We start from the raw sequence: 21,384 nt of genomic DNA on the forward strand, positions 1-21,384 counted from the left end.
ATGAATGTTCCCCGAACCTGGATATTGTCCTGATCTTGCTGTATTTGGACACTATGACATTCAATGCCATTACCATCACTGAATCCCCCACTATCAACATCCTGGGGGTTACCATTGACCAGAAACTGAACTGGACCAGCCATATAAATACTGTGGCTACAACAGCAGGTCAGAGGCTGGGAATCCTGCGGAGAGTAACTCACCTCCTGACTCCCCAAAGCCTGTCCACCATCTACAAGGCACCAGTCAGGAGTGTGATGGGACACTCCCCACTTGCCTGGATGAGTGCAGCTCCCACAACACTCAAGAGGCTCGACACCATCCAGGACAAAGCAGCCCCGCTTGGTCGGCCCCCCATCCACAAACATTCACTCCCTCCACCACCGACGCACAGTAGCAGCAGTGTGTGTACCATCTACAAGATGCACTGCAGCAACTCACCAAGGTTCCTTCGACAGCGCCGCCCAAACCCACGACCTCTACCATCTAGAAGGACAAGGGCAGCAGACACATGGGGAACACCACCACCTGGAAGTTCCCCTCCGAGCCCCTCACCATCCCGACTTGGGAATATATTGGCCGTTCCTTCACTGTCGCTGGGTCCAAATCCTGGGAACTCCCTCCCTAACAGCACCGTGGGTGTACCTACACCACATGGGGACAAAATCCTGGGAACTCCCTCCCTAACAGCGCTGTGGGTGTACCTATACCACACGGACAAAATCCCGGAACTCCCTCCCTAACAGCACCGTGGGTGTACCTACACCACACGGGGACAAAATCCTGGAACTCCCTCCCTAACAGCGCCGTGGGTGTACCTACACCACACGGACAAAATCCTGGAACTCCCTCCATAACAGCGCCGTGGGTGTACCTACACCACACGGGACAAAATCCTGGAACTCCCTCCATAACAGCGCCGTGGGTGTACCTACACCACACGGGACAAAATCCTGGAACTCCCTCCCTAACAGCGCCGTGGGTGTACCTACACCACACGGGGACTGCAGCGGCTCAAGAAGGCGGCTCACCCGCCACCTTCTCAAGGGGGCAATTAGGGATGGGCAACAAAGAAATAAACCCCTGGTTGTGGCCACACCGTGGGATCTTGCTGTGCGCCGACTGGCTGCCAGTTTCCCTCACACGCGTCCCAAGGAAGGATCCCATTGGCTGGGACGCTCTGTGAGGCTGGGAAAGGACAATATCAAAAAGGCACAGTTTTTTTTTCTAAAAATTCTTAAATCTTTCATTTAATCTAAATAGTCATCGATAGTCTCTTATTTGTATAAATTGACACACTGCAGATTCAAATCAACTTCATAATCCGATAGTAACATCAGCAAAAGAGAGCTAGAGAAATACCCTCGGGGGAGCAATCCCCCAGTGAGACAGATGGGCGGGCGAGTGGGATGCGTTGGAGAGCTCGGCCTGAGAGAGCTAGCACAGGGGCGATGGGCACAATGGCCCTACTTCAGTGCTGTCTCTTTCCAGAATTGAACGCCAGCGTGTGGCGACAGCATGGGGGGGTCTGACTTCCCAGGAGCCACCCCCACCTCCATCCCCCACCACTCGGGGAGGGCAGTGTGGAGTCAACTTCGGCGGCGGGGGAGGTGGGGGGGGGGGGGGGGGGAGGAGGTCGAGAGATTTTCGGGGTCTAAGGGAATCGAGGGGATACGGGGAGAAGAGGTGGACGATCGGCCAGGACGGTATTGAACGGGGGGTTGAGGGGCTGAAGGGCCTTCGCTGTTGCTATCCACGACGCTCATTATCCATCTCTGTTTCCAAACGACGAACTGTCCACTGCTGGCCAAACTCAAGAGAGGGTGCAGACGTTCCGGCTCTGGAAGTTCCGGGAATCCTTGCCTCGCTTCTGGCCTCTCTCCCTCTCATCCTTTGAATGGAGTCCGCTTATCCCCCAAAATGACAGGCAACCGGAGACCCACCGACCGGCGCACACACCCACAACCCCGCCCCCCCACCCTCCTCCAAACTCCACGGCAATCAATCCACCAGGAGGATGAGGCAGAGGGCGAGGGAGACCAGGCTGCCCAGGATGTGCCCGAGCGTAGGCCCGATGCCCGCAGCGGCACCACTGCACCCACCCGGCAAGGACAGCGTCCTGACCTTGGGAGCGACCAGCTCCAGCTGCCCGACGTGCCGAGAGATCCAGCCGTGGAAAGCGGCCAGGTCGGTGTAGATGCCGGGGCGGTTCTTCCGTCCGCACCCATCGCCGAAGCTCACGATGCCCACCTGCACCCAGGCATCCTCGTCGAAGTGAACGAGCGGACCACCCGAATCCCCCTGCCCAGCAAAAAGAGGAGAGAGACTGGAGTCAGAGCCGGGGGGGGGGTTAGATACAGAGTAAATCTCCCTCTACACTGTCCCCATCAAACACTCCCAGGACAGGTACAGCACGGGGTTAGATACAGAGTAAATCTCCCTCTGTACTGTCCCCATCAAACACTCCCAGGACAGGTACAGCACGGGGTTAGATACAGAGTAAATCTCCCTCTACACTGTCCCCATCAAACACTCCCAGGACAGGTGCTGCACGGGGTTAGATACAGAGTAAATCTCCCTCTACACTGTCCCCATCAAACACTCCCAGGACAGGTGCTGCACGGGGTTAGATACAGAGTAAATCTCCCTCTACACTGTCCCCATCAAACACTCCCAGGACAGGTACAGCACGGGGTTAGATACAGAGTAAAACTCACTCTACACTGTCCCCATCAAACACTCCCAGGACAGGTACAGCACAGGGTTAGATACAGAGTAAATCTCCCTCTACACTGTGCCCATCAAACACTCCCAGGACAGGTACAGCACAGGGTTAGATACAGAGTAAATCTCCCTCTACACTGTGCCCATCAAACACTCCCAGGACAGGTACAGCACGGGGTAAGATACAGAGTAAAGCTCCCTCTACACTGTCCAGTGATGATATTTGTTCCTCAGTGCCCTGTTCTCTCCACTGCTCTGATGTCTGATGACCTCCAACCCCTTGCAAGCCTTGGAGGGACCGGGGACCGGTCTGATTTGATCTCACAGTCTCTCGGCCCTCGGACCTGTTCCTGCTCACCTGACAGGCATCTTTCTTGCCTTCCGCTACCCCTGCACACAGCATCTTGTCCGTGATTTTCGTCACGTCCGAGCTCTCTGTCACCCCCTTCTGGAGCATTCTGGAGCAGGTCTGCCGGCCAATGATGTTCACCTCCACCTCCTGGAGTGTGCCCGGTGACACGAGGCTAACTGGGGGAAAGAAAATGGGGGAGAGGCGGAAATAGTTGCAGCCATCATTGGACACAGGGAGGGAGAGAGATGGAGACAACGGCCGGGTGATAAAGCGAGAGAGGGAGAGAGGGAACAAGAGAGAGAGAGAGAGAGACAAAGCAAAGAGAGGGAGACAGAGAGAGTGAGACAGACAAAGGCAGGGACAGAGAGAGGGACAGTGAGAAATAAAGACAGAGACACAGAGAGAGAAAAAGACAGAGAGAGAGAGTGAAAGGCAGAGACAGAGAGAGAGAGAGAGAAAGGCAAAGAGAGAGAGAGAAAGGCAGAGAGAGAGAGTGAAAAAGACAGAGAGAGAGAAAGGCAGAGAGAGAGAAAAAAGACACAGAGAGAGAAAGGCAGAGAGAGAGAGAGAAAGACAGAGAGAGAGAGAGAAAGGCAGAGAGAGAGAAAAAGACAGAGAGAGAGAATGGCAGAGAAAGAGAAAAAGACAGAGAGAGAGAGAGAAAGGCAGAGAGAGAGAGAGAGAAAGGCAGAGAGAGAGAGAAAGACAGAGAGAGAGAGAGAAAGGCAGAGAGAGAGAAAAAAGACAGAGAGAGAGAAAGGCAGAGAAAGAGAAAAAGACAGAGAGAGAGAAAGGCAGAGAGAGAGAGTAAGGCAGAGAGGGACAGAGAAAAAAAGACAGAGAGAGAAAAAGACAGAGAGAGAAAAAGACAGAGAGAGAAAAAGACAGAGAGAAAGGTAGAGAGAGAGAAAGACAGAGAGATAGAGAGAGAGAGAGAAAAAAGATAGAGAGAGAAAGAAAGGCAGAGAGAGAGAGAGAAAAAGACAGAGACAAAGGCAGAGAGGGAGAGAGAGAGAGGGAGAAAGGCAGAGAGAGAGAGAGAAAGGCAGAGAGAGAGAGAAAGGCAGAGAGGGACAGAGAAAAAAAGACAGAGAGAGAAAAAGACAGAGAGAGAGAAAAAGACAGAGAGAGAAAGGTAGAGAGAGAGAGAAAGACAGAGAGATAGAGAAAGGCAGAGAGAGAGAGAGAAAAAAAGATAGAGAGAGAAAGAAAGGCAGAGAGAGAGAGAAAAAGACAGAGACAAAGGCAGAGAGGGAGAGAGAGAGAGAGAAAGAGAGAGAGAGAGAAAACAAGACAGAGAGAGACAAAGGCAGAGAGGGAGAGAGAGAGGGAGAAAGGCAGAGAGAGAGAGAGAGAAAGGCAGAGAGAGAGAGAGAAAGGCAGAGAGGGACAGAGAAAAAAAGACAGAGAGAGAAAAAGACAGAGAGAGAGAAAAAGACAGAGAGAGAAAGGTAGAGAGAGAGAGAGAAAGACAGAGAGATAGAGAAAGGCAGAGAGAGAGAGAAAAAAAGATAGAGAGAGAAAGAAAGGCAGAGAGAGAGAGAGAAAACGACAGAGACAAAGGCAGAGAGGGAGAGAGAGAGAAAGAGAGAGAGAGAGAAAAAAAGACAGAGAGAGACAAAGGCAGAGAGGGAGAGAGAGAGAGGGAGAAAGGCAGAGAGAGAGAGAGAGAAAGAGAGAAAAAACAGAGAGAGAGGGAAAGGCAGAGAGAGAGAGAGAGAAAAAGACAGGGAGACAAAGGCAGAGAGGGAGAGAGAGAGAGAGAAAGTGAGGTGGAGAGAGAAAGAGAGAGACAAAGTGAGAGAGAGAGAGAGAGAAAGTGAGGGGGAGAGAGCGAGAGAGAGAGAGAGAGATGTGGTGATCACAGAGGTTGCTGTCGATTGATGGGGCTACTTACCACCTTCCTGTGTGTCTCCCCACCCAGTGATCCAACAGTTGGTTCCACAGGGGACCTGGTATGTGGAGCTGGGTAGACAGACGGGCAGGATATAGTCTGTGTAATGGATTGAACCTAACAGCTGGAGCAAAGCGATATCGTACCCAGTCTTCTCATCAACATATTTCTCATGCTGGATAACTCTGAGGACCCTAAAGGAAATTTCATTCCGATTAACTCCATTCTGCTGATATCTCCCTAAGTAGAGGAAATATTTGGAGATCATTTCCCTGCAAAAGGAACAAATATATCAGTACAGCATGGGGTTCGATACAGAATAAAACTCCCTCCACACTGTCCCCATCAAACACTCCCAGGACAGGTACAGCAAGGGGGTTAGATACAGAATAAATCTCTGTCTACACTGTCCCCATCAAACACTCCCAGGACAGGTACAGCACGGGGTTAGATTCAGAGTAAATCTCAATCAACACTGTCCTGATCAAACACTCCCAGGCCAGCTACAGCACGGGGTTAGATACAGAGTAAGTCTCCCACTACACTGTCCCGATCAAACACTCCCAGAAAGGTAAAGCACAGGTTTAGATGCAGAGTAAATCTCACTCTACACTCTCCCTATCAAACACTCCCAGGACAGGTACAGCACGGGGTTAGATACAGAGTAAAGCTCCCTCTACAGTGTCCCCATCAAACATTCCCAGGACAGGTACAGCACGGGCTTAGATACAGAGCAAAGATCCCTCTACACCGTCCCCATCAAACACTCCCAGGACAGGTACAGCACGGGGTTAGATACAGAGCAAAGATCCCTCAACACTGTCCCCATCAAACACTCCGAGGACAGGAACAGCATGGGGTTAGATACAGAGTAAAGATCCCTCTACACTGTCCCCATCAATAGCTCCCAGGACAGGTACAGCACGAGGTTAGATACAGAGCAAAGATCCCCCTACACTGTCCCCATCAATCCCTCCCAGGACAGGTACAGCACGGGGTTAGATAAAGAGCAAAGATCCTCCTACACTGTCACCATCAAACACTCCCAGGACAGGTACAGCACGGGGTTAGATACAGAGTAAAGCTCCCTCTAAACTGTCCCCATCAAACACTCCCAGGACAGGTACAGCACGGGGTTAGATACAGAGTAAAGCTCCCTCTAAACTGTCCCCATCAACCACTCCCAGGACAGGTACAGCACGGGGTTAGATACAGAGTAAAGCTCTCTCTACACTGTCCCGATCAAACATTCCCAGGACAGGTACACCACAGGGTTAGATAGAGAGTAAAGATCCCTCTACACTGTCCCCATCAATAACTCCCAGGACAGGAACAGCACGGAGTTAGATACAGAGCAAAGATCCCCTTACACTGTCCCCATCAAACACTCCCAGGACAGGAACAGCACGGGGTTAGATACAGAGTAAAGATCCCTCTACACTGTCCCCATCAATCACTCCCAGGACAGGTACAGCACGGGGTTAGATACAGAGCAAAGGTCCCTCTACACTGTCCCCATCAAATACTCCCTGGACAGGTAAAGCACGGGGTTAGATACAGAGTAAATCTCCCTCAACACCGTCCCCATCAAACACTCCCAGGACAGTTACAGCACGGGTTTAGACACAGAGTAAATCTCCCTCTAAACAGTCCCCAATAAACACTCCCAGGACAGGTACAGCACGGGGTTAGATACAGAGCAAAGATCCCTCTACACTGTCCCCATCAAACACTCCCAGGACAGGTACAGCACGGGGTTAGATACAGAGCAAAGATCCCTTTTCACTGTCCGCATTAAACACTCCCAGGACAGGTACAGCACGGGGTTAGATACAGAGTAAAGCTCTCTCTACACTGCCCCATCAAACACTCCCAGGACAGGTACAGCACGGGGTTGGATACAGAGTAAAGCTCCCTCTACACCAACCCCATCAAACACGCCCAGGACAGGTACAGCACAGGGTTAGATACAGAGTAAAGCTCCCTCTACACCATCCCCATCAAACACTCCCAGGACAGGTACAGCACGGGGTTATATACAGAGTGAATCTCCCTCTACACTGTCCCCATCAAACACTCCCAGGACAGGAACAGCACGAGGTTAGATACAGAGTAAATCTCCCTCTACACTGTCCCCATCAAACACTCGCAGGACAGGTACAGCGCGGGGTTAGATACAGAGTAAATCTCCCTCTACACTGTCCCCATCAAACACTCCCAGGACAGGTACAGCACGAGGTTAGATGCAGAGTAAAGCTCGCTGTACACTGACCCCATCAAAAACTCCCAGGACAGGTACAGCACGGGGTTAGATACAGAGTAAATCTCCCTCTACACCGTCCCCATCAAACACTCCCAGGACAGCTACAGCACGGGGTTAGATACAGAGTAAATCTCCCTCTACACTGTCCTCATCAAACACTCTCAGAAAGGTAAAGCCCAGGTTTAGATGCAGAGTAAATCTCACACTACACTATCCCTATCAAACACTCCCAGGACAGGTACAGCACGGGGTTAGATACAGATTAAAGCTCCCTCTACACTGTCTCCATCAAACACTCCAAGGAGAGGTACAGCATGGGGTTAGATACCGAGTAAATCTCCCTCTACACTGTCCCCATCAAACATTCCCAGGACAGGTACAGAACGGGCTTAGATACAGAGCAAAGATCCCTCAACCCTGTCCCCATCAAACACTCCCAGGACAGGTACAGCACGGGGTTAGATACAGAGTAAATCTCCCTCTACACTATCCCCATCAAACACTCCCAGGACAGGTACAGCACGGGGTTAGATACAGAGTAAATCTCCCTCTACACTGTCTCCATCAAACACTCCCAGGAGAGGTACAGCACGGGGTTAGATACAGAGTAAATCTCCCTCTACACTATCCCCATCAAACACTCCCAGGACAGGTACAGCACGGGGTTAGATACAGAGTAAATCTCCCTCTACACTATCCCCATCAAACACTCCCAGGAGAGGTACAGAAAGTGGTTAGATACAGAGTAAATCTCCCTCTACACCGTCCCCATCAAAAACTCCCAGGACAGGTACAGCACGGGGTTAGATAAAGAAAAATGCTCCCTCTACACCGTACCCATCAAACACTTCCAGGAAAGGTAAAGCATGAGATTAGATACAGAGTAAAGCTCACTCTACAACAGCCCCATCAAACACTCCCAGGACAGGTACAGCATGGGGTTAGATAGAGAGGAAAGCTCCCTCTAAACTTCCCCATCAAACACTCCCAGGACAGGAACAGCACGAGGTTAGATACAGAGTAAATCTCCCTCTACACTGTCCCCATCAAACACTCCCAGGACAGGTACAGCACGGGGTTAGATACAGAGTAAAGCTCGCTGTACACTGTCCCCATCAAAAACTCCCAGGACAGGTACAGCACGGGGTTAGATAGAGAGGAAAGCTCCCTCTACACTGTCCGCATCAAACACTCCCAGGACAGGTACAGCATGGGGTTAGATACAGAGTAAATCTCCCTCTACACCGTCCCCATCAAACACTCCCAGGGCAGGTACAGCACAGGGTTAGAAACAGAGTAAATCTCCCTCTACACTGTCCACATCAAACACTCTCAGAAAGGTAAAGCCCAGGTTTAGATGCAGAGTAAATCTCACACTACACTGTCCCCATCAAACACTCCCAGGACAGGTACAGCACGGGGTTACATACAGAGTAAAGCTTCCACTAAACTGTCCTGATCAAACATGCCCAGGACAGGTACAGCACGGTGTTAGATACAGAGTAAATCTCCCTCTACACTGTCCCCATCAAACACTCCCAGGACAGGTAAAGCATGAGATTAGATACAGAGTAAAGCTCACTCTACAACAACCCCATCAAACACTCCCAGGACAGGTACAGCATGGGGTTAGATAGAGAGGAAAGCTCCCTCTAAACTTCCCCATCAAACACTCCCAGGACAGGAACAGCACGAGGTTAGATACAGAGTAAATCTCCCTCTACACTCCGTCCCCATCAAACACTCGCAGGACAGGTACAGCACGGGGTTAGATACAGAGTAAATCTCCCTCTACACTGTCCCCATCAAACACTCCCAGGACAGATACAGCACGGGGTTAGATACAGAGTAAATCTCCCTCTACACTGTCCCCATCAAACATTCACAGGATAGATACAGCACGGGGTTAGATACAGAGTAAATCTCCCTCTGCACTGTCCCCATCAAACACTCTCAGAAAGGTAAAGCCCAGGTTTAGATGCAGAGTAAATCTCACACTACACTATCCCTATCAAACACTCCCAGGACAGGTACAGCACGGGGTTAGATACCGAGTAAATCTCCCTCTACACTGTCCCCATCAAACATTCCCAGGACAGGTACAGAACGGGCTTAGATACAGAGCAAAGATCCCTCTACACTGTCCCCATCAAACACTCCCAGGACAGGTACAGCACGGGGTTAGATACAGAGTAAAGCTCCCTCCACACTGTCCCCATCAAACACTCCCTGGACAGGTACAGCACGGGGTTAGATACAGAGTAAAGCTCCCTCTACACTGTCCCCATCAAACACTCACAGGACAGGTACAGCACGGGGTTAGATACAGAGTAAATCTCCCTCTACACTGTCCCCATCAAACATGCCCAGGACAGGTACACCACGGGGATAGATACAGATTAAAGATCCCTCTACACTGTCCCCATCAATAACTCCCAGGACAGGAACAGCACGGAGTTAGATACAGAGCAAAGATCCCCTTACACTGTCCCCATCAATCACTCCCAGGACAGGTACAGCACGAGGTTAGATACAGAGCAAAGGTCCCTCTACACTGTCCCCATCAAATACTCCCTGGACAGGTACAGCACGGGGTTAGATACAGAGTAAAGCTCCCTCTAAACTGTCCCCAATAAACACTCCCAGGACAGGTAAAGCATGGGGTTAGATACAGAGCAAAGATTCCTCTTCACTGTCCCCATCAAACCCTCCCAGGACAGGAACAGCACGGGGTTAGATACAGAGCAAAGATCCCTCTACACTGTCCCCATCAATAACTCCCAGGACAGGTACAGCACGGGGTTAGATACAGAGCAAAGATCCCTTTTAACTGTACGCATTAAACACTCCCAGGACAGGTACAGCACGGGGTTAGATACAGAGCAAAGATCCCTTTTAACTGTACGCATTAAACACTCCCAGGACAGGTACAGCACGGGGTTAGATACAGAGTAAATCTCCCTCTACACTGTCCCCATCAAACACTCCCAGGACAGGTACAGCACGGGGTTAGATACAGAGTAAATCTCCCTCTACACCGTCCCCATCAAACACTCCCAGGACAGGTGCTGCACGGGGTTAGATACAGAGTAAATCTCCCTCTACACTGTCCCCATCAAACACTCCCAGGACAGGTACAGCATGGGGTTAGATACAGAGTAAATCTCCCTCTACACTGTCCCCATCAAACACTCCCAGGACAGGTACAGCACGGGGTTAGATACAGAGCAAAGATTCCTCTACACTGTCACCATCAAACACTCCCAGGACAAGTACAGCACAGCGTTAGATACTCTGTAAAGCTCGCTCTACACTGTCCCTATCAAACATGCCCAGGACAGGTACAGCACGGGGTTAGATACAGAGTAAAGCTCCCTCTACAATGTCCCATCAAACACTCCCAGGACAGGTACAGCACAGGGTTAGATAGAGAGGAAAGCTCCCTCTAAACTTCCCCATCAAACACTCCCAGGACAGGTGCAGCACGGGGTTAGATACAGAGTAAATCTCCCTCTAAACTGTCCCCAATAAACACTCCCAGGACAGGTAAAGCATGGGGTTAGACACAGAGCAAAGATTCCTCTACACTGTCCCCATCAAACCCTCCCAGGACAGGAACAGCACGGGGTTAGATACAGAGCAAAGATCCCTTTTCACTGTCCGCATTAAACACTCCCAGGACAGGTACAGCACGGGGTTAGATACAGAGTAAAGCTCTCTCTACACTGCCCCATCAAACACTCCCAGGACAGGTACAGCACGGGGTTAGATACAGAGTAAAGCTCTCTCTACACTGTCCCCATCAAACACTCCCAGGACAGGTACAGCACGGGGTTAGATACAGAGTAAATCTCCCTCTGCACTGTCCCCATCAAACACTCCCAGGACAGGTACAGCACGGGGTTAGATACAGAGTAAAGCTCTTTCTACACTGCCCCATCAAACACTCCCAGGACAGGTACAGCACGGGGTTAGATACAGAGTAAATCTCCCTCTGCACCGTCCCCATCAAACACTCCCAGGACAGGTACAGCACGGTGTTAGATACAGAGTAAATCTCCCTCTACACTGTCCCCGTCAAACACTCCCAGGACAGGTACAGCACGGGGTTAGATACAGAGCAAAGATCCCTCTACACTGTCACCATCAAACACTCCCAGGACAAGTACAGCATGGCGTTAGATACTCTGTAAAGCTCGCTCTACACTGTCCCTATCAAACACTCACAGGACAGGTACAGCACGAGGTTAGATGCAGAGTAAAGCTCCCTCTACACTGTCCCCATCAAACACTCCCAGGACAGGTACAGCACGGTGTTAGATTCAGAGTACAGCTCCCTCTACACTGTCCCCATCAAACACTCACAGGACAGGTACAGCACGAGGTTAGATACAGAGTAAATCTCCCTCTAAACTGTCCCCAATAAACACTCCCAGGACAGGTAAAGCATGGGGTTAGATACAGAGCAAAGATTCCTCTTCACTGTCCCCATCAAACCCTCCCAGGACAGGAACAGCACGGGGTTAGATACAGAGCAAAGATCCCTCTACACTGTCCCCATCAATAACTCCCAGGACAGGTACAGCACGGGGTTAGATACAGAGCAAAGATCCCTTTTAACTGTACGCATTAAACACTCCCAGGACAGGTACAGCACGGGGTTAGATACAGAGTAAATCTCCCTCTACACTGTCCCCATCAAACACTCCCAGGACAGGAACAGCACGGTGTTAGATTCAGAGGAAATCTGACTCTACACTGTCCCCATCAAACACACCCAGGACAGGTACAGCACGGGGTTAGATACAGAGTAAAGCACTCTCTACACTGCCCCCATCAAACACTCCCAGGACAGGTACAGCACGGGGTTAGATACAGAGTAATGCTCACTCTACACCAACCCCATCAAACAATCCCTGGACAGGTACAGCATGGGGTTAGATACAGAGTAAATCTCCCTCTACACTGTCCCCATCAAACACTCCCAGGACAGGTACAGCACAGGGTTAGATACAGAGTAAATCTCCCTATAAACTTCCCCATCAAACACTCCCAGGACAGGTACAGCACGGGGTTAGATACAGAGTAAAGCTCCCTCTACACTGTCCCGTCAAACACTCCCAGGACAGGTACAGCATGGGGTTAGATACAGAGCAAAGATCCCTCTACACTGTCCCCATCAAACACTCCCAGGACAGGTACAGCACGGGGTTAGATACAGAGTAAATCTCTCTCTAACCTGTCCCCATCAAACACTCCCAGGACAGGTACAGCACGGGGTTAGATACAGAGTAAATCTCCCTCTACACTGTCTCCATCAAACACTCCCAGGACAGGTACAGCACGGGGTCAGATACAGAGTTTAGCTCCCTCCACACTGTCCCCATCAAACACTCCCAGGACAGGTACAGCATGGGGTTAGATACAGAGTAAATCTCCCTCTACACTGTCCCCATCAAACACTCCCAGGACAGGTACAGCACAGGATTAGATACAGAGTAAAGCTCACTCTACACCAACCCCATCAAACCCTCCCAGGACAAGTACAGCACGGGGTTAGATACAGAGTAAATCTCCCTCCACACTGTCCCCATCAAACACTCCCAGGACAGGTACAGCATGGGTTTAGATACAGAGTAAAGCTCTCTCTACACTGTTCCCATCAAACACTCCCAGGACAGGTACAGCACGGGGTTAGATACAGAGTATAGCTCCCTCTCCACTGTCCTCATCAAACACTCCCAGGACAGGTGCTGCACGGGGTTAGATACAGAGTAAATCTCCCTCTACACTGTCCCCATCAAACACTCCCAGGACAGGTACAGCATGGGGTTAGATACAGAGTAAATCTCCCTCTACACTGTCCCCATCAAACACTCCCAGGACAGGTACAGCACGGGGTTAGATACAGAGTAAAGATTCCTCTACACTGTCACCATCAAACACTCCCAGGACAAGTACAGCACAGCGTTAGATACTCTGTAAAGCTCGCTCTACACTGTCCCTATCAAACATGCCCAGGACAGGTACAGCACGGGGTTAGATACAGAGTAAAGCTCTTTCTACACTGCCCCATCAAACACTCCCAGGACAGGTACAGCACGGGGTTAGATACAGAGTAAATCTCCCTCTGCACCGTCCCCATCAAACACTCCCAGGACAGGTACAGCACGGTGTTAGATACAGAGTAAATCTCCCTCTACACTGTCCCCGTCAAACACTCCCAGGACAGGTACAGCACGGGGTTAGATACAGAGCAAAGATCCCTCTACACTGTCACCATCAAACACTCCCAGGACAAGTACAGCATGGCGTTAGATACTCTGTAAAGCTCGCTCTACACTGTCCCCATCAAACACTCCCAGGACAGGTACAGCACAGGATTAGATACAGAGTAAAGCTCACTCTACACCAACCCCATCAAACCCTCCCAGGACAAGTACAGCACGGGGTTAGATACAGAGTAAATCTCCCTCCACACTGTCCCCATCAAACACTCCCAGGACAGGTACAGCATGGGTTTAGATACAGAGTAAAGCTCTCTCTACACTGTTCCCATCAAACACTCCCAGGACAGGTACAGCACGGGGTTAGATACAGAGTATAGCTCCCTCTCCACTGTCCTCATCAAACACTCCCAGGACAGGTGCTGCACGGGGTTAGATACAGAGTAAATCTCCCTCTACACTGTCCCCATCAAACACTCCCAGGACAGGTACAGCATGGGGTTAGATACAGAGTAAATCTCCCTCTACACTGTCCCCATCAAACACTCCCAGGACAGGTACAGCACGGGGTTAGATACAGAGTAAAGATTCCTCTACACTGTCACCATCAAACACTCCCAGGACAAGTACAGCACAGCGTTAGATACTCTGTAAAGCTCGCTCTACACTGTCCCTATCAAACATGCCCAGGACAGGTACAGCACGGGGTTAGATACAGAGTAAAGCTCTTTCTACACTGCCCCATCAAACACTCCCAGGACAGGTACAGCACGGGGTTAGATACAGAGTAAATCTCCCTCTGCACCGTCCCCATCAAACACTCCCAGGACAGGTACAGCACGGTGTTAGATACAGAGTAAATCTCCCTCTACACTGTCCCCGTCAAACACTCCCAGGACAGGTACAGCACGGGGTTAGATACAGAGCAAAGATCCCTCTACACTGTCACCATCAAACACTCCCAGGACAAGTACAGCATGGCGTTAGATACTCTGTAAAGCTCGCTCTACACTGTCCCTATCAAACACTCACAGGACAGGTACAGCACGAGGTTAGATGCAGAGTAAAGCTCCCTCTACACTGTCCCCATCAAACACTCCCAGGACAGGTACAGCACGGTGTTAGATTCAGAGTACAGCTCCCTCTACACTGTCCCCATCAAACACTCACAGGACAGGTACAGCACGAGGTTAGATACAGAGTAAATCTCCCTCTAAACTGTCCCCAATAAACACTCCCAGGACAGGTAAAGCATGGGGTTAGATACAGAGCAAAGATTCCTCTTCACTGTCCCCATCAAACCCTCCCAGGACAGGAACAGCACGGGGTTAGATACAGAGCAAAGATCCCTCTACACTGTCCCCATCAATAACTCCCAGGACAGGTACAGCACGGGGTTAGATACAGAGCAAAGATCCCTTTTAACTGTACGCATTAAACACTCCCAGGACAGGTACAGCACGGGGTTAGATACAGAGTAAATCTCCCTCTACACTGTCCCCATCAAACACACCCAGGACAGGTACAGCACGGGGTTAGATACAGAGTAAAGCACTCTCTACACTGCCCCCATCAAACACTCCCAGGACAGGTACAGCACGGGGTTAGATACAGAGTAATGCTCACTCTACACCAACCCCATCAAACAATCCCTGGACAGGTACAGCATGGGGTTAGATACAGAGTAAATCTCCCTCTACACTGTCCCCATCAAACACTCCCAGGACAGGTACAGCACAGGGTTAGATACAGAGTAAATCTCCCTATAAACTTCCCCATCAAACACTCCCAGGACAGGTACAGCACGGGGTTAGATACAGAGTAAAGCTCCCTCTACACTGTCCCGTCAAACACTCCCAGGACAGGTACAGCATGGGGTTAGATACAGAGCAAAGATCCCTCTACACTGTCCCCATCAAACACTCCCAGGACAGGTACAGCACGGGGTTAGATACAGAGTAAATCTCTCTCTAACCTGTCCCCATCAAACACTCCCAGGACAGGTACAGCACGGGGTTAGATACAGAGTAAATCTCCCTCTACACTGTCTCCATCAAACACTCCCAGGACAGGTACAGCACGGGGTCAGATACAGAGTTTAGCTCCCTCCACACTGTCCCCATCAAACACTCCCAGGACAGGTACAGCATGGGGTTAGATACAGAGTAAATCTCCCTCTACACTGTCCCCATCAAACACTCCCAGGACAGGTACAGCACAGGATTAGATACAGAGTAAAGCTCACTCTACACCAACCCCATCAAACCCTCCCAGGACAAGTACAGCACGGGGTTAGATACAGAGTAAATCTCCCTCCACACTGTCCCCATCAAACACTCCCAGGACAGGTACAGCATGGGTTTAGATACAGAGTAAAGCTCTCTCTACACTGTTCCCATCAAACACTCCCAGGACAGGTACAGCACGGGGTTAGATACAGAGTATAGCTCCCTCTCCACTGTCCTCATCAAACACTCCCAGGACAGGTGCTGCACGGGGTTAGATACAGAGTAAATCTCCCTCTACACTGTCCCCATCAAACACTCCCAGGACAGGTACAGCATGGGGTTAGATACAGAGTAAATCTCCCTCTACACTGTCCCCATCAAACACTCCCAGGACAGGTACAGCACGGGGTTAGATACAGAGCAAAGATCCCTCTACACTGTCACCATCAAACACTCCCAGGACAAGTACAGCACAGCGTTAGATACTCTGTAAAGCTCGCTCTACACTGTCCCTATCAAACATGCCCAGGACAGGTACAGCACGGGGTTAGATACAGAGTAAAGCTCCCTCTACAATGTCCCATCAAACACTCCCAGGACAGGTACAGCACAGGGTTAGATAGAGAGGAAAGCTCCCTCTAAACTTCCCCATCAAACACTCCCAGGACAGGTGCAGCACGGGGTTAGATACAGAGTAAATCTCCCTCTACACCGTCCCCATCAAACACTCCCAGGACAGTTACAGCACGGGTTTAGACACAGAGTAAAGCTCCCTCTAAACTGTCCCCAATAAACACTCCCAGGACAGGTAAAGCATGGGGTTAGACACAGAGCAAAGATTCCTCTACACTGTCCCCATCAAACCCTCCCAGGACAGGAACAGCACGGGGTTAGATACAGAGCAAAGATCCCTTTTCACTGTCCGCATTAAACACTCCCAGGACAGGTACAGCACGGGGTTAGATACAGAGTAAAGCTCTCTCTACACTGCCCCATCAAACACTCCCAGGACAGGTACAGCACGGGGTTAGATACAGAGTAAAGCTCTCTCTACACTGTCCCCATCAAACACTCCCAGGACAGGTACAGCACGGGGTTAGATACAGAGTAAATCTCCCTCTGCACTGTCCCCATCAAACACTCCCAGGACAGGTACAGCACGGGGTTAGATACAGAGTAAAGCTCTTTCTACACTGCCCCATCAAACACTCCCAGGACAGGTACAGCACGGGGTTAGATACAGAGTAAATCTCCCTCTGCACCGTCCCCATCAAACACTCCCAGGACAGGTACAGCACGGTGTTAGATACAGAGTAAATCTCCCTCTACACTGTCCCCGTCAAACACTCCCAGGACAGGTACAGCACGGGGTTAGATACAGAGCAAAGATCCCTCTACACTGTCACCATCAAACACTCCCAGGACAAGTACAGCATGGCGTTAGATACTCTGTAAAGCTCGCTCTACACTGTCCCTATCAAACACTCACAGGACAGGTACAGCACGAGGTTAGATGCAGAGTAAAGCTCCCTCTACACTGTCCCCATCAAACACTCCCAGGACAGGTACAGCACGGTGTTAGATTCAGAGTACAGCTCCCTCTACACTGTCCCCATCAAACACTCACAGGACAGGTACAGCACGAGGTTAGATACAGAGTAAATCTCCCTCTAAACTGTCCCCAATAAACACTCCCAGGACAGGTAAAGCATGGGGTTAGATACAGAGCAAAGATTCCTCTTCACTGTCCCCATCAAACCCTCCCAGGACAGGAACAGCACGGGGTTAGATACAGAGCAAAGATCCCTCTACACTGTCCCCATCAATAACTCCCAGGACAGGTACAGCACGGGGTTAGATACAGAGCAAAGATCCCTTTTAACTGTACGCATTAAACACTCCCAGGACAGGTACAGCACGGGGTTAGATACAGAGTAAATCTCCCTCTACACTGTCCCCATCAAACACTCCCAGAACAGGAACAGCACGGTGTTAGATTCAGAGGAAATCTGACTCTACACTGTCCCCATCAAACACACCCAGGACAGGTACAGCACGGGGTTAGATACAGAGTAAAGCTCTCTCTACACTGCCCCCATCAAACACTCCCAGGACAGGTACAGCACGGGGTTAGATACAGAGTAATGCTCACTCTACACCAACCCCATCAAACAATCCCTGGACAGGTACAGCATGGGGTTAGATACAGAGTAAATCTCCCTCTACACTGTCCCCATCAAACACTCCCAGGACAGGTACAGCACAGGGTTAGATACAGAGTAAATCTCCCTATAAACTTCCCCATCAAACACTCCCAGGACAGGTACAGCACGGGGTTAGATACAGAGTAAAGCTCCCTCTACACTGTCCCGTCAAACACTCCCAGGACAGGTACAGCATGGGGTTAGATACAGAGCAAAGATCCCTCTACACTGTCCCCATCAAACACTCCCAGGACAGGTACAGCACGGGGTTAGATACAGAGTAAATCTCTCTCTAACCTGTCCCCATCAAACACTCCCAGGACAGGTACAGCACGGGGTTAGATACAGAGTAAATCTCCCTCTACACTGTCTCCATCAAACACTCCCAGGACAGGTACAGCACGGGGTCAGATACAGAGTTTAGCTCCCTCCACACTGTCCCCATCAAACACTCCCAGGACAGGTACAGCATGGGGTTAGATACAGAGTATTTCTCCCTCTACACTGTCCCCATCAAACACTCCCAGGACAGGTACAGCACAGGATTAGATACAGAGTAAAGCTCACTCTACACCAACCCCATCAAACCCTCCCAGGACAAGTACAGCACGGGGTTAGATACAGAGTAAATCTCCCTCCACACTGTCCCCATCAAACACTCCCAGGACAGGTACAGCATGGGTTTAGATACAGAGTAAAGCTCTCTCTACACTGTTCCCATCAAACACTCCCAGGACAGGTACAGCACGGGGTTAGATACAGAGTAAATCTCCCTCTGCACTGTCCACATCAAACATTCCCAGGACAGGTACAGCACGGGGTTAGATAAAGAGTAAATCTCCCTCTGCACTGTCCACATCAAACATTCCCAGGACAGGAACAGGACGGGGTTAGATACAGAGCAAAGATCCCTCTTCACTGACCCCATCAAACACTCCCAGGACAGGTACAGCACGGGGTTAGATACAGAGTAAATCTCCCTCTACACTGTCCCCATCAAACACTCCCAGGACAGGTACAGCACGGGGTTAGATACAGAGTACAGCTCCCTCTACACTGTCCCCATCAAACACTCCCAGGACAGGTACAGCACGGGGTTAGATACAGAGTAAATCTCCCTCTACACTGTCCCCATCAAACACTCCCAGGACAGATACAGCATGGGGTTAGATACAGAGTAAATCTCCCTCTACACTGTCCCCATCAAACACTCCCAGGACAGGTACAGCACGGGGTTAGATACAGAGTAAAGCTCCCTCTACACTGTCCCCACGTGTCTGCTGCCCCGGTCCTTCTAGATGGTAGAGGTCGTTGGTTTGGGCGGCGCTGTCGAAGGAGCCTTGGTGAGTTGCTGCAGTGCATCTTGTAGATGGTACACACACTGCTGCTACTGTGCGTCGGTGGTGGAGGGAGTGAATGTTTGTGGATGGGGTGCCGATCAAGTGGGGCTGCTTTGTCCTGGATGGTGTCGAGCTTCTTGAGTGTTGTGGGAACCGCACACATCCAGGCAAGTGGGGAGTATTCCATCACACTCCTGACTGGTGGTTTGTAGATGGTGGACAGGCTTTGGGGAGTCAGGAGGTGAGTTACTCTCCGCAGGATTCCCAGCCTCTGACCTGCTCTTGTAGCCACAGTATTTATATGGCTGGTCCAGTTCAGTTTCTGGTCAATGGTAACCCCCAGGATCTTGATAGTGGGGGATTCAGTGATGGTGATGCCTTTGAATTGTCAAGGGGCGATGGTTGTCCAAATGCAGCAAGACCTTGACAATATCCAGGCTCAGGGCTGACAAGTGGTGAGTAACATTCACACCACACAAGTGTCAAGCATGAGCATCCCCAACAAGAGAGAATCTAACCATCGTCCCAGGATCCCAGGAGGAACAGTTATATACTGTTCCCACAGCTCTGTCCCTGCGTCAGTACCATAAAGAACAGACTTAACAGAGTCGGTGATACAATTCACTCACTTTGAGACACAATGGGCGGCAGTCAAGACCCAGCTTTTGGAGATGATGCTCCCACCGCAAATGTGTCTGCCGTCCATGTGTATGCTGACCTGCCAGGGCCAACTCCCAGCTTCGGAATTCCTTCCACCCACAATCCGATTCGAGATTACCGGACGGCCACAACCTGCAAGATTAACGCAGCGATCAGAACCCTGAAATCACAGGAGACCAGTGTCTGTGTCGATTCCCCCTCTGGGACTGGGTGTCACAGTGCGTTATCTACACTGTCCTTTCCGCCTCTGGGACCGGGTGTCACAGTGCGTTAGATACACTGTCCTTTCCCCCTCTGGGACCGTGTGTCATGGTGCGTTAGATACACTGTCCTTTCCCCGTCTGGGACCAGGTGTCACAGTGCGTTAGATACACTGTCCTTTCCCCCTCTGGGACCGGGTGTCACAGAGCGTTAGATACGCTGTCCTTTCCCCCTCTGGGACCGGGTGTCACAGAGCGTTAGTGCTGACCCTATGACAGTGCGATGCTCCCTCAGTGTTTCCCATGCCCCGTTTATTCTTGTGCGACATGATATTGAAAGGTGAACATTGTGATCCATGACTAATAACATTGGATTCAGTGAAAGCAGCAATAAAAATTGATCACTTTATGATGCGCTGTCAAAGTCCTCTGCTCACTTATGAACAGAATGGAATAAACAAAATAAGGAAGTGATTGATGAAGAATTTACTCACTGTATTGTCCTTGGACCCACTGCCAACCTGCAATAAAGCAAACAATTCAGCCAATAAATATCGCATTCTGATGATGATGGAAAAGATGTAAAACTTTACCATCGCAATTCATAACCTGTACTGACCGTAACCATATCACTTACAGGAGTATTACAGCCAGTAATGTGGCCTGTGATTAGATAACATATATAGGGTTATACCCAGTAACGCACGGTGCATTATTATACAACTTACGCCGCGTCACACCCAGTAACGCACGGTGCATTATTATACAACATACGCCGCGTCACGCCCAGTAACGCACGGTGCATTATTATACAACATACGCCGCGTCACGCCCAGTAACGCACGGCGCGTTATTATACAACATACGCCGCGTCACGCCCAGTAACGCACGGTGCTTATTATACAACATACGCCGCGTCACGCCCAGTAACGCACGGCGCGTTATTATATAATATCCACAGCGCGACACCCAGTAACGCACGGCGTGTTATTATATAATATCCACAGCGCGACGCCCAGTAACGCACGGCGTGTTATCATATAATATCCACAGCGCGACGCCCAGTAACGCACGGCGCGTTATCATATAATATCCACAGCGCGACGCCCAGTAACGCACGGCGCGTTATCATATAATATCCACAGCGCGACGCCCAGTAACGCACGGCGCGTTATCATATAATATCCACAGCGCGACGCCCAGTAACGCACGGCGCGTTATCATATAATATCCACAGCGCGACGCCCAGTAACGCACGGCGCGTTATCATATAATATCCACAGCGCGACGCC

General features: G+C 50.5%; 1 protein-coding gene across 1 annotated transcript; it reads right to left on the minus strand.

Moving 5' to 3' along the window:
* Positions 1-1,990: 1,990 nt before the first annotated feature.
* LOC121274814 (serine protease 27-like) lies at positions 1,991-20,613 on the minus strand (the record flags this gene model as incomplete). The annotated part of the gene is made up of 5 exons (XM_041182176.1): positions 1,991-2,301; positions 3,083-3,252; positions 4,974-5,242; positions 19,862-20,024; positions 20,587-20,613. Coding segments are annotated over 5 exons (929 nt in total), but the record flags the coding sequence as incomplete, so codon positions are not given.
* Between the last annotated feature and the right edge of the window lie 771 nt (positions 20,614-21,384).

This window comes from Carcharodon carcharias (genome assembly GCF_017639515.1).
Source record: "Carcharodon carcharias isolate sCarCar2 chromosome 38 unlocalized genomic scaffold, sCarCar2.pri SUPER_38_unloc_27, whole genome shotgun sequence".
NCBI lineage: Eukaryota > Metazoa > Chordata > Chondrichthyes > Lamniformes > Lamnidae > Carcharodon > Carcharodon carcharias.